Source organism: Trachurus trachurus (genome assembly GCF_905171665.1).
Source record: "Trachurus trachurus genome assembly, chromosome: 14".
Taxonomy (NCBI): domain Eukaryota; kingdom Metazoa; phylum Chordata; class Actinopteri; order Carangiformes; family Carangidae; genus Trachurus; species Trachurus trachurus.
Genome location: NC_139903.1, coordinates 13,473,480 through 13,490,627, shown reverse-complemented (window position 1 = coordinate 13,490,627; position 17,148 = coordinate 13,473,480). Strand labels below are relative to the sequence as shown.

The following is a 17,148-nucleotide window of genomic DNA, read 5'->3' as shown; positions in this document are numbered from 1 at the left end:
GTCCAACCACAAATCACAATCCAAATGTTTTATACATGCAGCTATCTGCTACCTACAGTAAGAGGAGACGGTAGCTATATGTCTGTATATGTTCTCTAATACCAACGACTACCTCGCATACAACCATATTTGTAGAGGAGGACAGGGGACGTGTGCAACACTCTTAAATCAGCAGCCCCCTTTAAGTGCTCCTTCACTGCTTCTTTCCTCTGATTGCTTTTGTATGAGCCAATCACTTCAGGACATCAGACCCCTCTTCATGGCGATGTTGAATTCTGTAAATTGCGTTCATCTTCTTGCTATCTTTCTCCTCACGGAGCAAAGATGCAAACAATTATTTGGTGTCCAGAGTCCATGCTGCAGGTCTGCTATTATCTGCATAGACTTCCACTAACGTTGCTCAGAGAGATTCACTGCAGATGCTAATTAGAGGGAAATAAGTCTTTTCTCCCAGTTTTGTCCGTGTTGTATTGTGAGGGCAAATGATTGACTTTCTTGTTATCACTCAGTGAGGAAACAGGTTGGATTAGGACTCCGATATATAGAGAGTGTTACACAATGTGCTGCTACCTATCCACACTAGTTTCTTGTAGGCGATTATTCATGATGGCCAAGGCCCCCACTCCACCAGAGAATCCATTTTGGTGGCCATAGCTCGGTCGCGGCCCCTGATGAGCTGTTTCGCTCAGCTGCTTCTGCAACAACGCCAGAGACACCTTATTGGACACCATGAACTCATTGACCGAGATCATCTCTCCTGACAGTCGACGCCCCACATACACCCCGTCAGCCACTGCACCTGCCTCTGTCTCGCTGTCACACACCGTCTCCACGGAGCCGTCGGTGTAACGGTGTCTCCCCGCAGGGCAGTGAGACGAGATGGGCTGCACGGTGTTGCGTTTTAGGCGTTTTTGCCTGAGGTGTGCCGGCAGACGCCTCTGGGTGTGATTTTTGTTTTGTAGGCAGCGGCAGCAGAGCCCCCAGCAGCCGGGTGTGCAGCAAGAGCAGAGCTGATGCTGCCCCGAGCAGACCAGCTTACCCAGAATCCAGTTGAGCGTTTGTTTGATGACAATAGAAATGACATTGAAAAGCGAGTAGATACAACATACTCCCATTAAAATGAAAAGGCAGTTCCCGAGCCGGTAGGCTTCCTGGGACTCGTACTGCTGCCTCTGGCTGCTCACCAAGTCCCCGAAGCCGATGGTGCTGAAGGCCACGAAGCAGAAGTAGAGGGAGTCCACGTAGCTCCAGTTCTCCATGGAGCTGTACAGAGTGGAGGCACTGCATGCAATCACAATGGATGCTATTCCCAGGATCAGCATAACATAGTAGACGGATGGTTTCCAGCCCTCCAGACTGTCCTCCTCGCCAGGCGTCTCCTCTCTGCTCGACATCACCCGAACTCCGCCACACCTCAGCCGACGCTCGTGACACCAGCGCATGATGTAAGCCAGCATCGTGATGATCCTCTCCAGGAAGAGGTTGAAGAAGAGGATGGTGGCGGCGCAGCCGATGAGGCCGTAGAAGATCAAGAATATCTTTCCAGCGATGGTCGCTGGTGTGGTCATGCCAAAGCCTTGAGAACACACATACGTGTAATAAAAAGGTCAAAGGTCATGGTTCACAAACAATATGCTCTGGAGTTAGTATCCCAGGAGAAATGTGTTGAAACTTGTGTGGAAGAAGAAGGGATCTAAAATGTTTTAAACGTGACGTCTTACCTATAGTGGAGACCACAGTGCCCACAAAGTAGAAAGCTCCAGAAAAGTCCCAGCGGGGCCTCAAAGCGTCCACTCTGATCCCGGCTCCATTTGCCTCCTCGTATTGCCTCAGCAGAGTGTGGAGGGCGCCCAGGTTGACCCTGTACCGCTGAGTGAAGTTGTCCAGCTGCTGTTTCCAGAGGCGGCGGGCGCGCAGCTCAAAGGGATGCTCCAGGGCTGAGAAGATGGCCGCCCCACAGAGCAAGTAGAGCAGGATGAGCCCGGCGAGGAGGCAGAAACGGGCGTTGTCTTCCTTCATGGGCGCCCTGGGGCAGCAGCAGCCGCCGCCGCCGCCGGCAGCAGCAGCAGCAGCAGCAGCCCTCCTCTGAGCCATGAGCACAGCAGCAGAGCAGATACACCACTGCAACAACATGCACTGCTTCTGCCAGCGCCGCCAAGTCACACACTCACACTGTTTGTTACATGCACCAGCAGCTGCATGCACTCACCATATGAAACACTTTAACAGTTGAAATGCACAGTGGCACATATGATCTGACTATAAAATTACATTAGTACTGAAAAGCATCTCATGGAGCAGGATACTGGGGGCTGCTTTGAGTGTTTAGAGGATAACTGATGCATCTGGAAATAATAGCCTGCAATAAAACAAAAAGAACACATATGTCAGCAGTAAGTTTATTAAAATGTTAATATTTTATTATAATATTTAATAAAAATAAATCCTTTTTTCTATTAATTATTAATCTTACTGACAACATGACACAAATGTGAGATATTTATGCTAAGAAAACATTAAATTCATGAAAACAGTTTTAGTCATTAGCAGTTTTTCATGCATTTCACATGCAGATCAATTAGTCAAAGTTTAATTAAGGGGGTAAAAAAAACAAAAAAACACTTGATACCTGTTTCATTGACAGCAGGGTCGGTTGCCTGAGCGTCGCCGGCGTGCTGTGCTCCATCCATGCATCTGTTGAACAATGACCAGGGGAGAGGAAGCCTCTGGAGTTTTTTTTTTTTTGTGCAAACTGAGAGGCTGTCTGATGTTTCATCTGTCAAACACTGACATCATCACTCCCTTGCCCACACCCTCCATCTTTGAGCACACCCTGATTGGTGCAGTCACCTCTTCATTTTAAAAAGCACTGCCCTTTTCTCCCCGAGCCTCCATCATCACGCCTCGTATCAACTTCTCCTGGCAGGAGCCACAAGTGAGAAAAGGTTTGTGTTAAATGAATTCATAAATTGTCCCTGAATTCCTAGTTCACATCGACCTGGGAGATTCAAGCCCTGATTAAGCGAAATTAATTTTGAGCAGTGGCACAAATATTAGATAAATATCATGTGTGCAGAAGCTCATCAATCAGATCAATAGGAGGAGGTGTGAAGACCAGATCCTGTTCTCTGTTTACTTTGGTCAAGGCACCGAATGAAAACCATCCCAGTGGGGTCAGCAGCTCAGTGTGTAGGGGCTGTAGTGGTGCTGTGCAGCTTGCAGCCCTTCTGAGAGGGGCTTTTTGTTGTTGCTGCAGACTGTGTGGGAGGATTTGTTGAGCATGACTTTCAGTTTCTCTGTCTGTTCATCCCTTTAATCTTGTCTGAGGCTGCAGGCGAGGGCAGGGTTCCCTCTGGCTGAGTGACAGGAGAGGACAGGTGTGGAAGACAGAGAGCACATCTGCCTTCATCTCACCGCTCCAGTTCAATTCATATCTTCATCGGTTCAGATTCAGAGCACTGCTTATTAGACACTTTTACATGGTATTTTAATCAATCAATGCATTGCTCTCTTAACAGAATTACAGGTGCATCTCAATAAATTAGAATATCATGAAAAAGTCAATTTCCAGTCGTTCAAATAGCCCCAACCAAGTATTGTGTACCTATAGATGGACATACTTTTCAGAAAGCCAACATTTCCATATTAAAAATGCTTTTTAATTTATTTATGTTTTGCAATATTCAAATTTTTTGAGACACTAAATTTTAGATCTTCATTAAACGTGAGCCATAATCATTACAATGAAAATAAATCAAATAAATAAAGACATGAAATGTTTCATTCTGTGTATTGGATCTACATAATGTATTAGTTTCACTTGTTGAATTTAATTACTGACATAAACTATTCCATTATATTCTAGTTTATTGAGATGCACCTGTACTTTCTGATGGATCAAATAGCAACCACTACCTAACATAAAATATGTTTTTAGATATCAATCTTAATTGTTTAGTATAAATCTAGGAAAATAAACAGTATAACCTCGCACTTAAACATGATATTGGCACACAGTTAAAACCGTTACACAATGAATGCAAATGTAGAAATAGTAGAAATACTGTGTTAATTCATTTCTTTACCGCTCTGGTAAACAATGCATACTGTTTATCCACTGGTGCTTCCTTTGGGCCTGGTTTGTTTGGTAGATAAACAACAAGTAGAGCTGAGATTCTTTTTTTTAATCAAAGCTTGATGGCGAGAAAGTTTCACCCACGTATTGATGATGCTGCTGCTAGTAAAGTCAGGGGGTGGGCGTTTTGTCAAGAGCCTATAATTGTTAGTCCACAGGAACCACCGGCCTGAACTGGTTACATGTGACATTATTCATAGTTTAAATGCATTAAGTGCTAGAAAGATCCAAGGGCTTTAGAGATATTTCTTGACTTTAATCTTAAATCTAGTCCTCACTCATAAAGAGTGAAATTACTTCCTGTCGAATTTGCCACTTTCCAGTAACATTGTATATCAAACCATGACACATCCAGTATCCACGCCCTCTAAAATATTATGTAAAACAACAAAATATTCAAATGAAGCATTTAAAATTTACAGGACAATGATTTTAATTAGCTGAAGAAATGCAGAAAATAACAGTCCACTTCATGGCATCAGAGCTTTAGCACCATTTTAATGACAGCGTGACATTTAAACCGATCATCTCCAGCCAGAGAGTTTGGACATATTTTTAGCATATAATCGCTAGTGCTAGTGTTTCTTGAAATAATGAGGAGTCATCTCTCGACTGCAGGGTCAGGCTGCTCCTGCAGAGGCTGGAGACTGTGATTGTGTTTTGTTCTGGTGCAGTGCAAGTGAGCGTATAGGTCTAATCAACAGTCACAGTGAGTGGATATATACTGTACAAGGTTATTGGTCAGGCTGCGTGGAGATATTTATTGTTTTGTGTTTTTAAAAACTGCGTGTTTTCATTTTTACACCCTTTTACTTTTGTTTGTTACATTAATGGAGTTCATTCCACAACCGTTTCAGAGGTTAATCCATCTGCAGTTGTTCATTTCTATGGGTGTATAAAGTTTGAGTGTATTTCCCCACATTGTATTTGGCGTTTAGGTCAGTGGCAGCATGCCGGCCAGGATGTCAATGAGGTTGTCCAGACCCCACAGGTAGCCATCCTCTCGATTGCCCTCCACCCAGGGAGTGCGGTGGTCCAGTGTGAGCTGCGGCGGCAGGGACGCTGTCTTTGCAAAGTCAATCATCCAGACTCCAGTCCTGCCTGTCCAGTCGTGAACAAACAGTAAGGAGCTGCCCACAACCTGCAGGGAAACAGCTGTTAAGAAAAATGATAATGTACTATATAATAATCAGCCGAGACAAGCCGACACACACACGGGCCTGAAGACATATTATACATTTACAGTGAAGCTCTTTTCTCCCTTACATCTGCAAAATCTTATTCACAACATCTTAATCACTGTTGTTCACTGTTGCACAACTAACCTCGTGTGTCCTGAAGAAGTCGGACGCCTCCAACACCTGACGCAGCTGTTTCAGCTGTCTCAGATAACCCCACTGACGGGAAAGACACAGATATTTATTATTCATTTATATAGTAGATGTATCTATTTATTTATTTATTTATTTATACAAAGTAGGGAAGTAGAAGCAAACAAAGCCGGTAAACATCACACTCACCATAATGTGCGTACTGGATTCGACAAAGTTGTCCAGAGCTTCTATCACTTGCTCTCTGCTTTTGGTTCTTTTGAAGTTTGTGTGACATTCATCATTTGCCTTCTGCAAGGAAAAGTACGGATTACAGCACTGGAAATAAAACATGTGTACCAATAGAAAATAAACATGTATTTATGCAAAATAAAACAAACTACACTGTTTACTAGGCAATTGAATCAAGTCAACTGGACTCTACGCGAACTGAAGAAGCCACTTGGATAAGGGGGCGAAACGTCTTCAAAGACAAAAAACTAAGTCCAGTTGACTTGATTTAATCGCTTAGAGATGCCTTTGACCTGGACAAATGAGAATTTGCACAGAAACTACACTGTTGCCAATAAAGTTGGAATAAAGTATCTTTTTTTTTACCTCTTCTCGTGAAATGATTGTGACAATGCGATTTATTCTTGATAAACAAAGTGTAAATCTTCTTAAAACCTTATTGACCAATCTCTTCCAAACATATCACTGTGAAAATTAAACCACAGTTAACCTTCATAATAGGAATAAAAAAAGAGGAATGGGTCTAAAAAAAACTAAATTATTTCAACTTTATGGGCAACAGTGCATAACGACCGTCCTTTCGGAGCATACCCTGAATCCTTCGATGCGAAACCCCAGAGTTGCCGTGGAGCTCAGCGTCTCTCTCCACTGCATGTACCTGGTCTTCAGCACCGCCTGCTGGGCTCGCTCCTGCACCGTCGGGGCCTCCGGGTCCACCGCCACCATCTTCTCGTACATGTCGTTACGAGGCTGGGGCCGCTCTCGGGCCATGTGCAGCTCCTCCTCCAGGTACGTGCTGTGAAGGACAGTGGCTCATTGTCTTTATTGTGAATGGAGCATAGTAATTGTATTAAAGACTTATTTGCAACCATGACAAAACCAAACCTTTGCAGAGGAACATAATCCTTACACACAGTATGATTTAAATATCTTTTTTAAATATATACATAAAGCTCTTTTCCTATGACAAACACAAGTACATTAAACTACTATTAGATTTAATGACGTCTTATAATGTTGTCTGAGCTCAAGCTGTGCCTCTGTGAATAAAATACTAGCTATCTTGAACAACTGTTTCTCTTTTTTTGCTTGTTTTATGCACACAATATTTCTCCTCCTCCTCCTCCTCATCTTGCCCAGTTAAAACTCACCGGCTGCCCATCTTGCAGTCCATGATGGCAGGTGTGTTGAAATGGGTCAGCAAGTTATCCATCATGTTGTAATCCTGCTTGTCCCGCTGCACCACGCCGTGGTAGGCTGGAACAAAGGGCCTCAAAGTGTCCTTCATCAGCCTGAGGTAGCATTGTTGTTCTGTCTTACAGAACCTCTTCAGCAGTGTACCATAATCCCCCACATGAAAGCTCCCTGCAAAAGACGAGGAAGGAAGTAAAAGAATCACATTTAATTCTTTTTTAATCAAAATTAGACTCGCTGAGGAGAACTGTGAAAGAGGAGTAAGGTCAGGTGAACAAACCTGCATGTCCGACCACTTGCAGCCACTGCTGAGGTTTCTTAGGAGTCATAGGAACGAGAGACGACGTCCCGAAACTTTTGTTTTTCTTCCATGCAGAACTCTGCATGTGACGACAAAAAAACACCCTCAGGCCGTCATTCCTCAGCACACACACACACTCTCTCTCTCTCTCTCTCCTGGTCACACTCATGTGCTGCCTGTGTGTTTTTGTGTGTCTTCACGGACAGGCAGCGAGGACCTCAGACTTCAGACTCAGTCGCTCAGGTTTTTCAACTTATGGGTGAACAACGTCTCCATGGAAACAGCCTTTCATTAAGACTGAGTTAGGACTTGTAGAGGGCAGGGTCAGCTCTGGTGTTATGCAAAAGGTTTATCAAACATTGACAGGGAGCAGTTGTTTTCTACTGAAAACTGCTATTAAGCACTTACCCAAACACATTGAAGGTTGAACACACTGTGGTATTTGTCTTACTGGTGGAAGATCATGAAAAAACTTAACAAACCATGAGGGCTGCAATAGTGGAAGATAAATACAACTGTGCTGTAATTTTAAATATATATTTTGTCCGTTTTTCAAATATGATGCTCTGTTAAAGATAAAAACCATCCAAAAGTATGAAAAACAGTTTAAGTTGGTGGCATTTTGGCCAACTACAACAGTAAATGCTGCTTAAAAATGAATGACACTTATAATAACCCAGAACTTCATACAAACCCAGTTTTCTGAATAAAGAGGACTTGAACTTTTGATACTACTTGAAATACATTTTTGCAGTATTATTAAAATTCTGAGTCAGTTTTGTAAGTGGAGGACTTCTCCTCATAAAGGATGTTCTTTTTTATGTTGAAGTGAACAAGTCTCGCTGCTATTTCCTTCTATGAGTGAAGAAGAGGAATTATTCTTCTTCAAAAAAAAAAAAAAAAGGATCAATCACATGTTAGATTCCATAGATTAATGTGAGTATTTGACAGCAAGTATTAAAAAGAAATGTTTTGTCTGTGACCACATATTTGGCAATAATTAAAGACATTTACATAGCCTATTGATTTTCAGCATCTTCTCCACTCACACTCGCAGTGACGATGTGTGTTTTCAGTTGCTGGTCCAAAACTGTGGAATAATTTGCCACATTCAGTTTATTTTTCACCCTCCATTAATATCTTCAAAACACAGCTAAAAACCCATCTCTTTGATTCGGCATAGTACAAAATCTCCATCATCCTCTGTTTTTTGTTGTTGTTTTATCTACTGTTTTTAAATGTTCTTTCTCTCTGTCTTTTTCGCTCTTTTTATAGAAATTTACTAAGATGATGAGTAGCTGGCTGGGCTGCAGCCGTTACTTAAACTTATTTTATGCCATTTTTTGTTGTAAACATTGTTTGTTGATGTTTTTCTTCTTCTACTTCTACCATTTCTTCTTTGCTTGGATGTATATTATCTAATTTGTGAATTAATTCTTTGTAACAAGGGGTAGATAAGTTCGCTTCTTTCTGCCCCCTTTCATTCAAGAGTTACAGTATTATTTTTATGAGTTTTATTTAAGTTTTTATAAATGAATTAAATAATAAATAAATAAATAAATAAATAAATAAATAAATAAACTAAATTATTTTTGTCAGTTCTTGTGTAAAGCATTTTGGTCAACATACATTTGGCCTATAAATAAAGCTCGTTCACGACCAGTAGGTGGCGGTGACGCGCCTCAGCGGTGACGTCACAGCGACAGCGCAGAGGAATGAAGAAGAATTTAACGGTTCCCGGTTGTTGAACCGCTGCTGCCGCTGCACCTCCTCCTCCTCCTCCTCCTCCTCCTCCTCATGGAGCCGCCGGTCGGTGCTTTATCAGACTGATCTGGGACCGAGTGCAGTGAGTGAAGTGAACCTCCCGGTCGGTCGGGCGGTTCTGCAGTTTCACCGACTCAAACCACTGCGATGTTGTGTTTCTACCGAGCAGCTAACAAGTGCTAACAAACAACGGAGCTGCTCCGCCGCGGATCAGAGGTAACGTAACGTGATTTTTGCTTGGCCGTTACTCACAGAGAAACGTTACGTGGTTCACGCGCAGATCGTTTTTGTAAAAATAAAATAAATACAACTACCCAGTGTTGATAACTAACTCACTAACTAACTAACTAACGGTAACGTCCGTGCTAGCTGACTTTGGCTAACATTAACGTTGCCAGGGCTGCTGACCTAGTAACAGCACAAGAGCAGAATAATTAATAATAATATTATACAGAAGAGTCGACCATTAAACGAAATTCCATCGTAGTTTAACACTGTAGCTGTTTTTAATACAAGTTTGGCACAGTGCGGTGGTGAGAGACCGGTTTAATACAGATTTACATGTCACTGTCTCTTTCACTCTTGCACAGGAGAAAGTGAAGTCAAGCGCGAAATCTTAAATCACAGCATCAGCACTGTAACTGCAGCGAAACAGGGAGAAAAAAAGAGTTACTAGCAACTTACCAAGTGAAAAGCGACTTAATGCATTTGCTGTTCAGTCGTCGACATATGCTGCTCTCAGTCTCAGCCATCGACCACAACTTTTTTCAATAAAAAAACGATGATGGCACCTTTTAAAATGAACCCCGCCTGCTCACTAGCGCCGCCCGCGGTGTGTTATTATGATCACAGACTGTATGGTTAGGATGGAGAAAACCACAACACTGATAAGGAAAACCTTCAAATAATCAATACACTCCGTTTTTGTGATTATAAATACCGGTAATCATAGTCACATTAATAATAACAGATATCCGTCCTATCATGCTCTGCTTTTGCAAGTAAATCTTTTGAATGTGATTTTTTTTTTTAAACTGTAAAGCTGGAATCAAGTGCATTAAGCTATACAATGTAAAATTATGCACTTTATAAAACAATATTGTGAGTGAAACGAACTGAAAAATTATGTTTACTTTTTAGCAGTGTGTTACAATGGATAACTATGAACAGATATTCATCCTCCAATCATGCTCTATATTTGCAAGTAAATCTTGTGAATGTGATAAAAAAAAAAACATGTGAAGGTGAATGCAAATACTTAATATAACGCGCTTTCAAAAACAATATTGTAAGTTAAATGAACTGAAAAATATAGTTTACTTTTTATCAGTGTGGCTCAGAAATTAGGCAAATTACAGTCGTTTCCATTTTAATTTATCTTGAGAGCCTCTTTACACCATTGGCACTCAGGTTTAGGTTTATCCAGGTTTATCAGATAATTGATACGATCATGTTGGCTTCATCCTGGCTCTGCTGCATGGGACAGGAAATCAAAATTTTCTCACGCTGTTGAAATCTATTGTTCTTAGTCAGGTTGGGCTTTAGATCTCGTTTGTCTCTAGATCTCAGATTTATGTACCGGTAGCTTTTATTCCAGTTGCTTGTAATCCATAGAAATCAATTACTTCTCCTGCACAGATCCAGAGCAATGGAGCAGGGCTCTGAGGTGATGGAGGACATTGTGTTTCGGGGGGTGGAGTTTTCTGTGAAGATCGAGGTGGACCAAGGTTCACTCATGGTCGAAATCTCGGACTCAATGACAGCGGATCAGTGGAGTGGGGAGTTTGATCCTGCATGTAAGTAGCATAAAATGAAAATTTACCAAATTAAAAATCCCCTACTCACACCATTAATATGTATGTATTTATTTATTTTCAGACATTGAGGACCTCACTCGGAAAACTGGTAACTTCAAGCAGTTTCCCATTTTCTGTAGCATGCTGGAATCAGCTGTTAGACAGGTACGTTTGCCGTTGCACTTGAATAGAAATTTAAAAAAAAAGGAAAGAAAATAGAGGTGGTAGATATTAAGTCAGTGGAAGGATGCGAAGCTGTGGAGACACTGACAGCCACACACACACACACTCACACTCTTGCTCCAGGCTGTGTGAGCTGAGGCGAGACTCATTCATTCGAGTTCAGTGTTTCCACTTGAGCGAAAAATGTGCAGTTGTCCCGAGCTGTCTTGTTCCCTTTCTCAAATTCATGAATGTACAGGAGCAGGGGCTAAAAGGAGAGAGGCCCTGGAGGAATATAGGAGTAACAATTGGATTTATGGGTACACTGTGAAATCGGTGTCAGCCGAACTGTCGTATACACACAAGCACAGCAAACGCACACACATGCAACCTTTTGTGTGGGCAGTTCAGACGAACAGCAGTACCGTTAAGGTCTTTGCACACCAAGTCAGTTTTTCTATATCGTCATCCGACAAAAATAGTTATCCACACACAGACACCTAACACACTGAGTCTGATGCGTTTTATGACGATACCTTTTTATTTTCTGTTCCAAAATTCGCAAAAGTCGTCACACAGTGAGGATGCTTGTGTGGTCCCATTGAAAAATCAAAAGAAAAAATGAAAACATTGGGTCCATCCTATCGGGAGAGGACCTCAAGAGCAAAGGTACCTGCTTGTAAAATATCCAGATCGCTTCCATAGTTAATTTTATGTCAGTGGTCCAGTTTGATAGATTATTGATTGTTAGCTCAACTGGAGCCACACATTAAAAAGAGGATGACCAATCAGCAAACAGACTTGAAACACTGACGTGAGTGGTTAGAAAGGATTTTCACAGATGCGAAAAACACAGAAAATCATACCTGTTCCAAAAACTTTAGTGACCGACGAACGTTTCAGGAGTTGGTGTATAAACATGATCGACACAAGTTGAGGTTGAATTTATTTTTAAACATGCAGCAATTTGGGACAAAAAAAATGGACTTGGTGCACAAAGGCCTTCAGTCGGACGGTTAGAAGCTAAACAGAAACGTATCTTAATGTAAACTTATATCACATTAGATAGATGATTCTCAATTGATATTTGATTTTCTTTGTGTATTGTAACGGAGCACACACAAAAAATGTGTATATAAAATGTGTTGTATACCTTTCTGTTTTCCAAGATTTTTTTTTTTTCTGATGTTACATAGTGATTGTGAGTTGTTTTTTTTCTGCAGACGAGTGATTCGGTGACACTTGACCTGTTGACCTATGCTGACCTGGAGCTGCTGCGTAACAGAAAAGCAGGAGTGGTCAGTCGCCCTCGTGGCCACCAGCAGTCGTCTGCGCTCACTGCCAAACGATATCTGATCCTCATATACACGGTGGAGTTTGACAGGTTTGTGTCTCTGTGGCGACGTTTTATTAATGCGTTATGTCCACAGGTTTAGTTTTGTGCCTGACGTGCCGACTCTTTGGTCTTTGCAGGATACACTACCCGCTGCCGCTGCCCTATGTGGGTAAGCCGGACCCAGCTGCCTTGCAGAAGGAAATCAGGAGCCTCAGGGCTGAGCTCAGCGCTCTCACCTCTCATGGAGTTGACAAATCTGCACAGCTCGAAATACAGCGGCTGAGAGCAGAGTGGGTTGCATTTAATCTTTGTCACTCACTGCGATAAATGTCGAGTGGATGTGGCACTTTTTTTTTTCTTTTTTTGATGTGTTGTGTGTGTGTGTGTGTGTGTTTTTTCAAGGCTGGCTCTGGTGAAAGAGGAGAAGGAGGCCATGGCCAAAGTACTGGAGCGACTGCAGATGACTTCGAGTGGTTCCACACAGGGGCGAGAGGACTGGAGGGTCAGAGACGCGGTCAGGACGTTAGAGGAACAGCTCGTCAAGGAGAGAGCCAAAAGTCAACGCTCGGCGAGCAAGAGGTGCCAAGAGCAGCGACTCCTAATAGAGCAGGTGGATCTTCCGCTTCTCACAGTAGCAGTCTGAAAAAAAGATTCATGTTGTTTCAGTGTTACTCACAGGGTTTGTACGTTTTGAAAAAAACTGGAAAAGTCTTGGAAAGACGTCGCCTCCGAGATGTAGAATATGTATTATAGAAGATAAACACACATTTCAGGAAAGAACAGACACGTCCTGTGATTTCCAGTCTCCTTTAATATTTAATAGAGGGAGGACAATACCTGACAGTAGTATTCTCAGCTGTCAGGTCTTGTCCCACCCCTGCAGTCAAGGGTAGGCTGAATATAATAAGGGATGGGTACCTTTCACATTTGAATCGATATGGTACCGATACTCGGTTTTCGTGTTTATGTGTGGTAATTAAAGTTATTTTGTCAAAAAAAAGTCAAAATTCTGAATTTTGAATATTTAATTCGCAACGATGTCACAACTCCTCAGCCTTTAAGAGTATTTTATGTTTTAGGGATGGGAAATGATTTTCGAATAATCGAATAGTCATTCAATGAAAAGAAATTGAAAAAGAAATCCGGTACCGCTTCTCATTTCAAATGACAGACGAGAGAGAGAGAGAGTGTAAGAGGTGGTGGTGGGGGGGCTCTAATATTCGCATCAGACAGACCCATAGACTAGCCTATCCACTCTGCTGACGCACGCGACTCGAACGTGCGTTCAGGTACCGAAATGTGGTTTGACTTCCCATGAATCGATACTCGGTACTTTCGTGAGAATTCGGTCGGTACCAATAAAAGAACCGAATTCGGTACCCATCCCTTAACATAGTAGATACAAGGCTGAAAATCACAGCACATGTCTGTTCTGATGATACAAGTCAGCGGTGTAAAACTCAAGCATGTGGGAGCCTCCTTTTATATTTAATAGAGGGTGGGACAATATCTGAAAGTACAGTTCATCACACTTTAGGGGTCATGTGTAGTCATGGAAACTTGCTGCCAAGTCATGGAAATGTGTTGGCTTCATGTGTATGAATCCCCGTCCTCAGCTGTTTCTAACCATTTCTCCCCCATCCTGGCCAGTTGGAGGAGCTGAAGGCATCAGAGTGCGCTCTCCGTGTTCGTGTCAAGAGTCTCACCAGTGAGCTGGCGTTACTACGGAGAGGGTTAGACACTCTAAGCGCGTACTATATCTTTACTTCCTCTCTCTTTCATTCATTCATTGACAATATGGATTTAAAAAATTTTAAATCTGAGCCGGTTCACGTGCTTAGATCGTACCATCTCTTTGTGTCAGCAGCAGAGTGACTCCTGTGTCCGGTCACGTCAGCTCTCGAGTCGACGGGGAAATCTATCGCTCTCTCTCCCGCGAGAGGAGGCCGGGATACGGGGCGGTCCGGGCTCGCTCGGGCTCTAGAGAACGCGTACAGGACCGAGTGCAAAGGTCGGAAGAAAGAGGAAGAAGAGCGGATTCCTCAGGACCTCGCGCTCGCATACCCAGGCCGTCGCCCTCTCCCACCGGTACCATCTCTGCTTGGACTTTTTTGTAAATCAGTCAAATGTTAAGAGACTTTGTTATGTTCGAAACTGAGTGATAATGTGTTTTATTCCCGCTTGTTATTGTCCAGGGTCTCGGGGACCACGCTTCGATCCGACTGCATACATCCAGGACAGAAGTCGCAGACAGAAAGAGGCAGAACTCAAAAAGTTGGTTCCTGTTCTTCTTTTCTCCCACAGTCCATCAGTATCACTGTGTCAGGTTTGTGTTGACAGTTGTAACCGCGTCTTCTGTGTCAGACAGAGGAAGGTGCGGAGGGATATGCTGACGTCGCCCATCGTGCCTGAGAGGGGGCGTTCACGCTCCAGAGAGACGTATCCTCACTTGACCCGGTCGGGCAGCAGAGGCAGGAGTTTATCTGTGGAGCGGAGAGGGAGCAGGAACTCGTCTGAAAGCTCGTTAGTGGACATGGATGAAATGGCCAAAAATTTGTTCAGGTGATGGGATGAACTCTCACCGGGTTGTGTGAAGTATCCGTTGTTTCAGGTGGTTATTTTAACATCAGTTTTTCTATGTTTTACAGAGGAAGAAAACAGACGTACAATGGACCCAGTGTGGTGAGTGACATTAATGTACCTCTGGTTCACTGTTTACTGCTGCTCCCTCATTTATACTGTATGTTAAACTGTAAACTTTTTACGTTTTACATCATGTTACAGTCCATAAATCCCATGAAAAGACCAAATACAATAATGTGTCCATCCGTTTCCTTTTTGTGTGTTTCCCCCCCCCCATGTCTGAGCACCATTGTTTACAAAAGAAAGGGCAAAATCATGTTCATTTGTGGATTAATACAGTAGTGAGTATTTACATCAGGAGCGTATGTGGGATTGACTCAGACATAAACTAGTGCCCATGTTTGTTGAAGCTGCGTAGATGACAGTGGAGCTCAGATAAACACAGATCAGGGCAGACGCAGCAGTGACTCATGATGGTTTTGGTTTTTCATGAGATATTTTGAGTTAGAAAATGTAGGACATCACCAGCTGCACCCTGAAACATGCAATTTATCTGTTTCTAGTCAAAAGGATGCCTTTTATCCAGGAAGCCAATGTGCAGCACACCAACACACAGAATGAAAGACAAAGGTAACTCATGATCGTTTTACTGAAATTGTTGCTGAAATATAATTATTCTAACCATGTAAGTATTTATGTACCCGACAAAACCTGATCATTTTCTCTCCGTCTCCGTCTACAGAGAGCTCCATAGACACGGGTGCCGAGCTGTCGGAGATCGATGCCAGGCTGCAGGCGCTTCAGGAATACATGAGGGACCTGGATACGGGACACTGACGCAGCTCGGAGCTCAGACCGAGGAACAGGTCGAGCTTCAGACAATGAACCTCTTCAAATGTGTTCATGTGAGACACTAAACTTTCCTCTGGAGGGTCGACTCGGACTCCCCGGAAACTACAGCCATCACTGTGAAGGACTCATTTTTTGTGGACTGAATTTATTATTTTTTTTTAAATATACCAAGTTTTTATTAATTAACTTAATGTGTGACTGCGTCTGGGAGTAGTTTTATCCTTTTCTCTTCAACACCTCAGCAAACTGACCTAACTAGTGCATACATGAAAAGAAAAGATTTGGCAGCACCTTAGTTGGTTAATATTTAAATTCTCCCTTCACTCGTTGATGTTTTCTCATCTTCCAGATCCTTTATTTTTATTTTTTTTAAATACATTTTAACATGCAGGTGGTGAAGTGGATCAGTCTTTTTTTATGTAATTGCATATCTATGCCCATGTCTTGTGGGATGCAACTAACAATTCATCACTATTTTAAAATGTTGGTTGCTTTAATTATTCAGGTTTAAGCATCAGGAGGGAAAAAAAATCTAAATTAATATTATTCTTGTCTTTCAAACGGTCCAAAACCCAAACATGTGAATTTCACAATTATATAAAATAGAGGAACTAGCTCTGATATTTCCAAGCCTAAAACAATCATTGATTTTTGAAATTTAAATTTTTATTTTATCAGCACTCAAGTTTTCTCCCAGTGTCCGTGGGTGCAAATATCAAAGCCTATTGTTGTTAACCCCAGACTTCTGAACCTGCAATAGACTGGAGTTTCTTCCGCCCAGTGCATGCTGGGACATGGCCTGAAACTCAGTGACCATGTAGCTGAAATGAGCGACTGCATTTCACTACACAGTTTGGTGGGTTTTTGTCATTCCTGCCAAAGTCTTGTGTTTTCCATCCGTGTAGTTTATTTTTCACCTTGAACTCAACATTATCAGTGCATTTACAAACATTATCATTGAAACCATCCTGACCTTTAACTTGCTGATCCACTATAGTGGACCTAATTATCATTTAAGAGTTTTATGCCAAATTACAACAGGAAACTCATTAATCCAAATACGGTAACACTGATACCTTTTATGATGCTGAAGCTGCTGTATTTGTATGTGCACGGAGACTGTTACTAAAATCCTTTCCCCAGTCTTAATTCCTTTTATACCACTTTAAATTGTAATTTATAAGAAAGCTATCCTCTGTGTAAAGATTTTTTTTAATGTATGATCCTTTCCAGGCCTGTATAGTTTTATACAAACTGCTTTCCTATGCACTTGTGTCAGCTGCAGTTGAGCCGGAGGGAAACCTTGAAGGGTTTCCACCACTGCAGCTGCCTTGGTTTCATTAATTAACAAATAAACTTGTGAGCATGGAGCCTTCCTCTCAGGGGAGCGACTCAAGAGTCTGAACAGCTGCTCCCTTACTGCTGGGATACTTGTGTGAGAGATGCGATCATCTTCTGTTGGT

General features: G+C 42.3%; 3 protein-coding genes across 3 annotated transcripts; 1 reads left to right on the top strand and 2 right to left on the bottom strand.

Annotated features, from left to right (window-relative positions):
• Nucleotides 1-566: 566 nt before the first annotated feature.
• kcnk12l (potassium channel, subfamily K, member 12 like) lies at nt 567-2,133 on the bottom strand (the record flags this gene model as incomplete). Its single annotated transcript, XM_083987278.1, has 2 exons — nt 567-1,576; nt 1,722-2,133. 2 exons carry the CDS (start codon nt 2,131-2,133, stop codon nt 567-569), a joined length of 1,422 nt encoding a protein of 473 aa, XP_083843404.1.
• A 2,737-nt stretch (nt 2,134-4,870) lies between these two features.
• On the bottom strand, nt 4,871-9,717 carry itpkca (inositol-trisphosphate 3-kinase Ca). Its single transcript, XM_083987404.1, has 7 exons — nt 9,641-9,717; nt 7,172-7,271; nt 6,849-7,062; nt 6,289-6,493; nt 5,656-5,757; nt 5,461-5,532; nt 4,871-5,276 (listed from the first exon to the last, which is right to left on the bottom strand). The coding sequence occupies exons 2-7, from the start codon at nt 7,218-7,220 to the stop codon at nt 5,070-5,072; spliced, it is 849 nt and encodes a 282-aa protein (XP_083843530.1). The 5' UTR covers nt 7,221-7,271; nt 9,641-9,717; the 3' UTR covers nt 4,871-5,069.
• On the top strand, nt 8,960-16,914 carry ccdc61 (coiled-coil domain containing 61). The gene is made up of 13 exons (XM_083987403.1): nt 8,960-9,172; nt 10,595-10,752; nt 10,835-10,917; nt 12,138-12,298; nt 12,388-12,540; nt 12,653-12,860; nt 13,901-13,983; nt 14,118-14,338; nt 14,446-14,524; nt 14,615-14,812; nt 14,899-14,932; nt 15,397-15,463; nt 15,576-16,914. The coding sequence occupies exons 2-13, from the start codon at nt 10,605-10,607 to the stop codon at nt 15,668-15,670; spliced, it is 1,530 nt and encodes a 509-aa protein (XP_083843529.1). The 5' UTR covers nt 8,960-9,172; nt 10,595-10,604; the 3' UTR covers nt 15,671-16,914.
• Nucleotides 16,915-17,148: the final 234 nt, after the last annotated feature.

Coding starts and splice junctions, on each gene's coding strand:
- ccdc61 (XM_083987403.1), top strand. CDS start 10,605: ATGGAGCAGGGCTCTGAGGTGATGGAGGACATTGTGTTTCGGGGGGTG. Junction 10,753..10,834: donor TGGGGAGTTTGATCCTGCAT/GTAAGTAGCATA, acceptor ATTTATTTTCAG/ACATTGAGGACCTCACTCGG. Junction 12,541..12,652: donor ATACAGCGGCTGAGAGCAGA/GTGGGTTGCATT, acceptor TGTTTTTTCAAG/GCTGGCTCTGGTGAAAGAGG.
- itpkca (XM_083987404.1), bottom strand. CDS start 7,220: ATGACTCCTAAGAAACCTCAGCAGTGGCTGCAAGTGGTCGGACATGCA. Junction 7,063..7,171: donor GCAAGTGGTCGGACATGCAG/GTTTGTTCACCT, acceptor CGTCTTTTGCAG/GGAGCTTTCATGTGGGGGAT. Junction 5,758..6,288: donor TTCGCATCGAAGGATTCAGG/GTATGCTCCGAA, acceptor TTTTCCTTGCAG/AAGGCAAATGATGAATGTCA.